General features: G+C 29.8%; 2 protein-coding genes across 2 annotated transcripts; one reads left to right on the top strand and one right to left on the bottom strand.

Annotated features, from left to right (window-relative positions):
- Nucleotides 1-387: 387 nt before the first annotated feature.
- Nucleotides 388-5176, bottom strand: LOC134269104 (TLC domain-containing protein 3A-like). The gene is made up of 5 exons (XM_062751328.1): nucleotides 5010-5176; nucleotides 4521-4607; nucleotides 2734-2938; nucleotides 2278-2373; nucleotides 388-836 (listed from the first exon to the last, which is right to left on the bottom strand). The coding sequence occupies exons 1-5, from the start codon at nucleotides 5138-5140 to the stop codon at nucleotides 564-566; spliced, it is 792 nt and encodes a 263-aa protein (XP_062607312.1). The 5' UTR covers nucleotides 5141-5176; the 3' UTR covers nucleotides 388-563.
- Nucleotides 5177-6869: 1693 nt separating this feature from the next.
- LOC134269103 (SAGA-associated factor 29-like) lies at nucleotides 6870-9352 on the top strand. Its single transcript, XM_062751327.1, has 5 exons — nucleotides 6870-6923; nucleotides 7160-7303; nucleotides 8492-8579; nucleotides 8848-8920; nucleotides 9202-9352. The coding sequence occupies exons 2-5, from the start codon at nucleotides 7160-7162 to the stop codon at nucleotides 9350-9352; spliced, it is 456 nt and encodes a 151-aa protein (XP_062607311.1). The 5' UTR covers nucleotides 6870-6923.
- The last annotated feature ends 1538 nt before the right edge of the window (nucleotides 9353-10890 follow it).

The raw sequence follows: 10890 nt of genomic DNA, 5'->3' as shown, positions 1-10890 counted from the left end.
ATGTATTTATATTCACAAAGACAGGAAGTGACACGAGATCCAATCAACATTTAAAACAGAATAGGCAAGATATTTATTCATGGTGTGTTTCAATTTGTCAGATGAAATGATACTTTCGAAGGATTAAATTAACAGTTCTTTACTATTGACAAAATCATTTGAGCATAATATTTTTTGTAAAAAACTTAATAAAGTTTTGATATTTAAGATTAATTATTGTAGGTTTCATTTAAGGCTACATTCATGTATATTACATGAAATATATCGATAATCCAAGCGTAAAACAACGTGCGCGCAATGCTACCGCTTTTGAGGCCTGAATCTCCCTATTTTTCATCACAATAGGTTAACATGTATGCATTTTACTAATAAAACTACTAATTTTAAAACACTTTGGATTTATTACAAATATTCAAATAAAGAACAAACAAACAAATAAACAAAAAATATGAACAAATGTATAAATATTTGGAATTCTTTCAGCTGGTACTTGTATCAACATAACTAAAAAGCAATATCAGGTCTTTGGAACCAATTGCAAAAAACTCTGTATCCACTTTGTATCACTGTGGTTTGGATTTGAAATAGATTTTATAGAATACCTTGCCTGCACCTCGCACCATGAGGAATAGCCAGTAGATTTGGGGAAGCAAGATGACTAGACAACCAATATTACACTTCAAGGGGATCCCAAGGGGAACCTGAGAAAGGGAGATACCTCTGTAAACTGCATATCTCCAATACAAAAATGGGAAAACCAGCACACGAGAGATGAGGAATGATGCAATCATTGAAAGTCCGGCCACAATGTAGTACCATGTGTGTTTCATCTGTAACTGTCAATAAAAACATAGTCATAGGAATCAGGATCAAATAAATGTGCATATTGATTTCAACTTTATGTAAATTCTCCACAAATCACAAATGTCACTTGTCTTGCAAAAAATATAGCATCTAAAATGTTGATGAACTAATCAACCCCCAAATACATAAAAAGGAAACAAAAATCTTTGAATTTGAAGATTACATAACAATGTGCATAAATGACAAACCTATCAGTGATGATCTTTATCTTTTTTTTCAAAAGTTAAAAAAAATTAGAAATTATTATTACTAAATTTTGCAACTTGTTTAGGCTATCTAAATTTAATTCCCTGGTTCTCAGGCCTATTTTCTCCAAAACAGATGCTTTTATTTTTCATTTTATTGGCAATAAAGTAGATGAGGGAGGTATTTTTTTTAATTTTAATTTCCGAATTTTCTTTAACATAGAGATATTCTTTTAATCACAGATATACTTTCCATTTCTGGTCAAAATTTCTGCTTTATCCACTGCTTAAAAAAACATTAATGTACTCGAAATTATTAAAATCTCATTGTCATGGCTACCGGAAGTGATATTTGAATACTAAACTTGAGGTTTTTTTTTCCCGGAAATACCAACTTTTTATTTTATCAAAAATTCAATAAAATCGGCAATGCGGCTAAAAACAGATAAAAAATTTCAATTTTATATGGCCTTAAATTCAAAATTTTCAATTGAGAGTAAAAAAAGTTATCAATAAAGGCAGATACATTTAAAGAAAATTCTGTGGATTATACATATACCCCAGTAGTAGTTATTTTATTGTTTAAAACAAATACCTTTCTACCTCAATTTAGTGATTGATCTTGCTTTTTGAATGGCAGATAAGTATAAAACATAGACATTCCCCAAACCAAATTTGAGGTTGAAGTAATTGGATTCCATTTATTGGTTTAATTTGATTTCCTTTTTTGAATCAGGAATAGACACCTGTGTCATGCAGTTCAAACTTCAGTTTTCATTTTCACTATGATTGATTATTGATCATTTGTATATGATATATGTTTAACAGCTGATTCTGAATTTATTCATTGGTGTATTGTAATCCATCAAAATTTGGTTGATGAATATTTAGCCTTCAATTCAAAGAGATGAAATTTTGGACTTAAATACATAGATCTAAAAGAAAATCCAATTGTTTTTATGAATGAATTTTGAATTTCCTCAAAGGCAATCATTAAAATGATGATTGAATCATGGGCTAAGTATATAACCATCAAAATCTAATTACTGTCATGTTAGTAAGTAAATTTGCCTGTCCTGGCTTAATTGCAAATGAATTTGAAAATCTTACCACACTGTAATTTATAATACATGTATGTTAATTACTGAGATTCTGAAATGTCATATGTGCTCCATAAAGTGCACCACAAAAGGTCTTACTTGAGAAGGTTAATTGATTTCAGTGTTACCTGAGCTAGAATCATTCTTGCTGAGATAAAGGGAATGGTGAATTCACACATATACAAAACTCCAACAAAAAAGTCTCCTAATCCTTTACGGAAAACCTGGAAGAGCAAAAAACAATAGTCTTTACTTCAGCATTCTAAGTTTATAAAAGTTACATACATGTATATACATGTAGTGTTCTTTGAATACAAAGAAATGTAATTTTCACACAAACTGACCATATAAAAAGCTTAAAACTTATTTTACAAATACAAATAAATGTTTGTACATTCTTTTCCTTAAAAAGCTTCTGTGATGTGTTTTTTAACATCAAGCATAGTCTTATCAAAGTGTTTACAATGTAAAATTAATTAGACAGCTTTAAGATGATCTTTCAACAATCTAGTTACAATTTGATAAACATGTAAATGTATATAGAACTGCATTAAACTGTGAAGAAAATTATAGACAATACTTACAATTATTGATGGGAATAAAATTAGAGGCAAGAGAAGATGATGGCACAGCATTGCTTTAGAGTTTTCAGCAAAATGTTTAAGTCTTTGTAGAAAAGGTCTGGCTTGTACCTCAGGTTTGGTATAGATATATGAAAAGTACATTGCAAAGGTGTCATAAGTGAAATAGGGTATCCCAAAAATTGCATATGTATTGGTCAGCCAATGTCTGAAAAAGCAATGAAAAGAGAAGTTATAGCTTAATAAAATCATAAATTGAGGTGAAGTATTTTTCAGTTATCAGCATATTTTTACTAGTAATCTTATGACTTCAGAATTTGATATCAAGCATGCATTTCTAAGTGTCCTGCTCTAAATTCTCTGTACCTGTATCTTTCCAACATATCCTTTGCAATAAAATGATCATTAAAATAGTGCATATAAGATTTAAGATTTAAATCAAACATCTTTTTAAACTTTTTTATAAAATATATATATATACATCAAAACATGTTTATAACGTACTGCCAGGGACCGACAATTTTGCTTCCCTATAAGCTACGTAGCGTAATTTGATACACAAGATCTGTTATTTGTTCAATATATTATAAATTCAATGGGAATGAAACATCTGATTCATTACAAGCATGTTTGCTATAGGTATGTTTTACGGTGCATTTTAGGCAGCTTTTTGCATATACATTGTATATTTATGCAGCTTACAAAAGAACAATAGGGGGTATATTTCAACCATTATTTTTGGTTTAATAAATAAATGCTTCTAAATAAAAATAGCAATATAAATTATCTGACATCAAACAATGCTCCAATTGCATTCTTTGACTGTAAAGCCACAGTGATATTCCAAATCATAAATATTTATTATCATAGATATTATGATATATTACAAAGTAAATAATAATTTTGAAGTGACATCTACATGCCTGTAATATTCATATACTTCTGGAAAATACAATTTTCATTTGTCCTTTCAAAAATTATTTTGTTCATCCTTTTTCGGTTCTTTCTTCACAAATATCAATTCAGTTCTAGAAAGATTCAGAGTGGAGAATAAGATTCAGAGTCGGAAAGAAAATGAAGGAAACAAAAATTTGTTAAAAGGAACAAACTAAACAAAACAAAGGTATCAAAGTCATATGAATATCATTCATTTAGCATGTTTAGAGGAAAGAATATTTGTTCTAATTTTTGTCAAGTGGTTCATAATACATGTAAGCAGAACAGAAGACTGAAATATTTATCTATTGAAACAAATGAATAAAACAATTTACTAATATTCTAAATGTACATGTACACAAAGAATTAAAACATATATCTGAAATGAAATTGGAGAATTTGAAATGCATGATGAATGACAAAATGAAAAAATCTCAAATGCTTTACAAAACACTCCTTCTTCTAGCCAGTGATGCTGCAGATGCAGTGTGTATTTCTAAAAGCAGGTTTAAAGTTGAATAATAGGTGATTATATACATTTTTTTAAAAATGCTGCAATAGCAAGTATGGCAACCTAGGGCACAACAATGATGCATCAATCACTGCACATATATAACAATAAATATATGCACATATACAGGCTAAGGCAAGGAATTCATTGGACTAAACTTGTCAGAAGTACTTCACCGTATCTTGAACTTTGTAGAATCTGCAAGTGTTCAGCATATTGTTTTGAAACCTTGAGATTTATGACATCTTTACATATAAATGCTTTATTCAAGAGGTTGATTGGTTATGTAGAGAAAAAAATGTTTTTTTGGAGGAATCAAGTTAAAGCAGTAACATATACACACCTGTCTGTCATGATTTCTTTTTGGCACTTGATTGCTATTATTAAACCAACAACTGTTGCTACTGCTGCTTGAATACTTGAAACACACCTGAATTATCAAAAACAGAGACTAAATGATAGTAAATCCAAATTATAATGGATATTTCTACTGGCGATGGAAGTTATAATTAATGTAAATATTGAGTATGTGTATGTATTAAAAAGGGAATCATTCCCTTTTTATACATGCATATACTCATTGACAATATTTACATTGATTATAACTTCCAGTGTGTGTGGAAATTTCCATATTAGACAATACAAAATTTATAAAATGTGCATGTCAATCAAATTTTGATTTTATTATCAATTCAAAACTCGCACCTTAACATATTTTAATTAAAAATTACAAAATGAAAATAGCATGGCATTTTAACTATTTAGTTCCTAACTTCGACATTCACTCCTCCTGACACAGTGACAGTTATTCTGTCTATCCAAAAATACTTACTTCTCTGTAACATTGTGCACGTCACCATCTGTAAGCTTTGAACCAAAGAACTTATACAAAGAATATCTAATTATGACAAAACATGAAGGAAAGAATATGCAACCACATATGAACACGCCTATTTCCTCCATGTTTGTTGATAACTACCACTGGCCAATGAAATTTATCGTATCAAAAGCGCTTTGGCAAATTTGTTAAAGATTTAGTGTATACCAAACTCGAATGTAAAACATTAATTATAATTATTTACTTTGTTAGTCGTTATAGTAGTCTGCTAAAGAATATTCTATACTTTTTGCAACTTTTTATCTTCATGAGTATGAATTCAAAGGAACCAAATAAATAAAGAGATCTCCTAAAAGCAAATTTTAATTAAAAAACTCCAAAATGGAGGGTAGAGAGTGCAAGGGGTGGAGTCTCTTGTGTAAATGATGCAGGAGGTGGAGCATAGTGCTTGTCGTAAATTTAGCAGCTTATTAAATCATTTTAACTTGTTTAGTACATTACCAACAATTAAAAAAAATCCATTGAAGTTGAGTGAATGAAACTCATTTATATCTCCCAACCTGATTTTGTGATGACAATTTGACAGTATCTGATGACATTTGTTTATAAAGTCTATAAAATACCAAATCAGAAACAAAGAAACAAGAAACAGTAAAACAAAAATAATGATTTCAACGAGGGGAACAGTTTTGCTGATTATTTAATTTTTAAAGATAACAGAGACTGACTGCAACAGAATAGCATCAAAATCATTATCTTTTGGTGATATTATATACAGATCAATATATGTAAAAAAAACAAACTGATATGTAAATAAAGGTTTCAATTAATGAATATCGGCCTCATTACAAAACACCTATTACCATCTGAAATATCTGATTGCTGTCGAAGACACTGTCCAATGTTGGAAATGTGCAGTGATGTCATTATTTACTCAAAAATATTATCCCAATATAATCTACTGCACACAAAAACATTTTAGAAAAATTAAAAATAATTAGTTAATAGATTCAGTAAATGAACTGATTGTTTTATTAGAGAACTCTGACCATTAACTGCTTTTATTTTATTTTATTGCTCTAAAAAGAATGAGAAACAAACAACATGATAGAGAAACAACAAAAAGAGAACCGAAATGACCTATACATTGTAGATACGAGAAACAAATGAAGGGCATGTAGCCTGTGCTTTTGATTTAAATTTTGTTATGAGGTATAACAGATGCTAAGTGCAATGGAAACTGTCTGATTCACACTGCTATCTCGCAGTAACCCAAATTTGACAGATTTTATTGGTATAGATCAAATATCTGAAGGGCAAAATGTTAAAATTGCTAAGAGCTAGATTACCTAAACTTCTGGAGAAAGATATATATAAATTAGTGTAATTATTTGTTGTTAACAGAAAGTCATGTTATCTTTTTTTGTGCTAAATTTCATTTTCAGTTGTCATTTAATTGTATCTTCTTTTTGTGGTTTACACATGTACAGAAGCTTTTGCAGCTTTTACAGCAATGTGAAATATACTTTTTAATTGTTGATAATTTGCAGACAAAGTGATCTGCGATGTATAATGCATGACATAATTATCTGCAATAAAATTTTTGGGACATACCGGTATCTAGACTCAGTAATTAATTCTGACAAGCACTTTTTATCACTGATGGAGAGCTCTACAAGCAACCCAGTTGTATTCAGTTTCTAAAATGATTGAAAGATAAAACGGGTAAATGTATTAAAATTGACACAAGAGGCTCCACCCCTTATACCCTCTGACCCTCCATTTTGGAGTCATTGTGGAGACTCCATCCTCCGCATTTTACACCAAGCCATTTTGAATCAACTTCCGGTATAAACAATGAACAGCAAACAGAACTGAGAAGAACAAGTGAGTAAATAGTAAATTACAGTAAGCAGTGTGGTAGCTATATATATATATTCGTTTTAAGCTTGACAAAACATATGTACGGACAATGCACCCGTATGGAATGAGGACTGAAATATGAAAGGGTACTTGTCCTCTTTTGGGTGCTTATTTTTTGCAGAAAAAAAGAAATGGTGGAAGGAATTAAGTATAATTTTCAAATCTTTTGTTTTGATATCTCTAAGAACTGTTTATTGTTAGATCCATGTATATCAAAACAGATGGGGCGAACCAAGACAAACAGTGGAGGAGGGGGAAGCAGCCAGAGTCCCTCTACATCTGATAGTTCTACCAGCACAGCTGTCGCAGAGACTCGAATCAAAGACCTTCTAAAAGAGTTGTATGGCCTAATTCATCAGATCCAGGTATCCCCCCCCCATTCGGTAGATTGAGACGAAATGTAGTGGATGTTTAAATTAATACTGTATACAGGGAAATTTTCGCCACCATTTTATTTTCGCCCTACCCTCATTTGGACGAATTTAAAACGAGGCAAATTCAAAGAATACAGTATACCATATAATCCCTATTAACCACCCGGGGTGCTTAGAAAATTGCAAAATGGGGGCGGTTATTTTGGTATTCTCTTTGTAATATTTCATATTGTATCTTAACTTCAAAAAATATTTTGAAAAAAAAATAAATTCAAAGAATCTCTAAATTAATGTCTAACTTTACTTTAAATGAAGATAATCCATCCAAATTACGCTAAATGAATCATTTTCCACCAAGAGATCGGATAATAAACAAGTTTCATTTTCACTTCCTTCAAAGTTTGGCAGACTTTTGAAATGATTCTAGGTAATTTTAATCACTGTACAGGGGGCCCTTATTTCCTGACAATTGAAAAAGACCTATAGTAAGGTGGCGCTGATAGGGGCAGGGGCGGTTAATAGGGATAATACGGTAATTTCTTAAACAAAACTATGATTGGACGAATTTAAAACGGGGCTAAATTGTTTGCAAGTATGAAAGGACGAAAATTACACGGGGCGAAAATAACCCTGTAGACAGTAAAAAGATTTTGAATGGATTAATTCTCTCCAACATGTCCAATGCACCTACCAGTAATCGTTGTCACCATTGAGTTACATGAATTATTTATGTTAATTGAGAGAATGGAAATGTAATATATACTGTATGTAGGGTAATTTTTGCCCCATGTTATTTTCACCCTTTCAGGTACATGTGTACTTAAATACACTCACCTTTGAGTTAGGGTAGGGTGGAATGGGCAAAAATAAATTGGGTGAGAAAAATTGCCCTGTATACATGTATTACAGTAATTTTTCAGAAACTTACTCTGCTTTTATTAAGTGGGAATAAGTGGATCATTGATCGCCATATAGTTCTTTTCTTGTACTTTTTCTTTCTTTTTGAATTGACATAACAGTATCATTAAAACTGATATTTTGTCTATGGAAACTGTGTTTCTCAGTAATGATAATTTGAATTTCATATCTTTTGATTTGAATACCATGCCACAATGTAATGGGTATTATTTTTCTGGTATTATCTCTTTTTTACCTTATCACATTGGGAATATTAAACAGGATGAAAGGGCCCAGGGTGAGCACAATCTAACAAACATCTCTAAGACACACGAGAGAATGCAGCAGGAACAAAAAAGTAAGAATGAAAGTAAGCAATCATTTTTTTCTTCTTTCTTTTATTAATTTGATATTATTACTGACACTTTTTACTCATGAATATGACTGTCATAGTTTTATCGATAAAGTTGAAATAATTTTTTATAATGATTTATTCAGACATTTCATTATACTCAAGGTATTATAGCATTTAATGCTACTGGATTACATATAATGTGCATGTGAAAAGTGCAAAATTTGATATAGAACAGATAAGACAACATTAACTTTTATCTTAAATAATTTTGTCATTTTTTTAGTAACACCATACTACAAGAACAAGCTGAAGGGCCTGTATAAGACAGCCATGCAGGATGCTGAGTTAGAGGCAGAGTACTGTATCAGAATAGTCCCATTTATCATTCTTCTATAGAATAATAATTGTACTCAACTACTGTTAAGTCTTTAAGTGTTGAATTTTCGCAGGCAGTGTAAAATTTTGGTAGTTTCATTCAGGATATTTATAATTGTTTATTTTTTTTCCTTATTACATAATTTATTTTGTAAAGTTGAATTTAATTAATTCAGATTTTATTAAAGAAGATTGAAGTACAAAACATCATCAATAGAATATGGTGTTATGATTAAATACACAGTAGTATCAAATTTTGCAGGTTGTTAAGAAAGGCTCTGGACAAGATAACAGAAGTGAAAAGCATCAGAGAAACAAGAAGACTAGGTAAGTACAGTCACTTCTTATATTTAATTTTTATTTGTGAGTCAGTGAATATCAGCAAGAGGCTCTTTGAACCAACAGGCAGATAAATAATCAGATATGAATTAGCTAGAAGTTTTTTGTACCACTTGGTAGAAAAGCAACAAGTGAAATTCAATATCTCCTTAGAGATCCCGGTGTCTTCCCACTTAGCCAACATTTTGAAAAAATACAGGTAAAACACAGGTAAATCTGTGTTGGCTAAGTGGGAATGGGGTACAGGAGGAGAACAAAAGAAATTAATTACAGGTAGGCTATAGTCTGTTTTAAGATGAATAAAATATTTATTAATTTTTGTCTATTTTAATTTGATGTTTTTATTTAAGAACAGTTACATCAGATAATCAAAATAAAAAAAAACTTTCTGATTATTTTATGTAAAGATAGGGTTATTTTGTAAATTACATAATCATGCACATTTCAAAGTAAAGATATCAAGGATTTTTAACAATAACCCATTTATTTGTCGACTTTACATTTAGAGAGGAGAAAAAATTTAAGTCAATTAAACTCTAGAAACGCTAGGTTTTACAAGTTCAAAATTGGTGAGAATTTGAATTTAAACATATATCAGATTAATTTTACCATGTATATTTACACTTGTATATTTACACTTAATCCCTTTTCACATTTTAGCTCAGATATGCCATATAAACATGTAGATTTAGGTATAATTCTTATAAAATAAAAATGCATAATTCATTGGTTATATTTAGATTGTATATAGTCTTTCCTTCTTTTATTGTTTTAAAAATGATAAAGACACAATATGCTGCAACATGCCTATTTTAAAATGTACAAACATTGATACATGTATTTTTAATTGATTCATTTTATAATTTTTTAATTCATATTAAAATATTCATTTTATTTGTATAGTTTTACTCTACTATGGAAAATGTCCCAAAATTATTTAATAATTTAGGGGCATTTTCCATAGTAGAGTAAAACTATACAAATAAAATGAATATTTAAGCTGGTGTCTTCATCAGATAATAAATCACATTGCATCAGCTTTGATTACTGTGTTCATAAATTACCATGATCAAATATTACATACTCAGAAATAAATAATATTTCTAATCTCAAATGTTAATTATATTAGAATATTCAAAATTCTCTCACTTTTCTTTTTTGTTTCATCATTAAATACTTCATTTCTTATAAAATTAATTTTATAATTTTATTAATATTTAATTTTTCAAAAACTGCAGATTTTACAATATTTACAAAAAAAATTCTGGAACTTTAATTTTATTACTCTGATTTTATAATTATATTGATTAAAATTTTAATTTCAATTTATGTATTTTTACACATTTCAATGGTAGTACGGTAATTCTCGGGTAATCTATATAATTATACTCATACCTGAAAACAGACTATAGCCTGTTGGTCACTCAGGTGTAAAAATCAAAATGTTGGCTACAGTATGTGGGAATAGGTTTTTTCAAAATGTTGGCTAAGTGGGAATAAACCGAGATCCCTAACCAATTACACTTTCTTGTCATGGACAAATATGGTTTATTATGATTTTTAGTGCAATGCTGCCTGGATCAATATTAATATCACTAGTATTCAGTGAATC

Source organism: Saccostrea cucullata, unplaced genomic scaffold (assembly GCF_032062105.1).
Source record: "Saccostrea cucullata isolate Sc308-1 unplaced genomic scaffold, CSIRO_AGI_Scuc_v1 ctg233, whole genome shotgun sequence".
Lineage (NCBI taxonomy): Eukaryota > Metazoa > Mollusca > Bivalvia > Ostreida > Ostreidae > Saccostrea > Saccostrea cuccullata.
The sequence above is the reverse complement of the archived record's forward strand: the minus strand, read 5'-3'. Positions and strand labels throughout refer to the sequence as shown.

Bases quoted from the DNA above. Each gene is read 5' to 3' on its own strand.
- LOC134269103 (XM_062751327.1), top strand. From the start codon at position 7,160: ATGGGGCGAACCAAGACAAACAGTGGAGGAGGGGGAAGCAGCCAGAGT. The intron at 7,304-8,491 runs GTATCCCCCCCC...AATATTAAACAG, and splicing joins GCCTAATTCATCAGATCCAG to GATGAAAGGGCCCAGGGTGA. The intron at 8,580-8,847 runs GTAAGCAATCAT...TCATTTTTTTAG, and splicing joins ACAAAAAAGTAAGAATGAAA to TAACACCATACTACAAGAAC.
- LOC134269104 (XM_062751328.1), bottom strand. From the start codon at position 5,140: ATGGAGGAAATAGGCGTGTTCATATGTGGTTGCATATTCTTTCCTTCA. The intron at 4,608-5,009 runs GTAAGTATTTTT...TTGATAATTCAG, and splicing joins GTGCACAATGTTACAGAGAA to GTGTGTTTCAAGTATTCAAG. The intron at 2,939-4,520 runs GTGTGTATATGT...TTGCTTTTTCAG, and splicing joins AAAGAAATCATGACAGACAG to ACATTGGCTGACCAATACAT.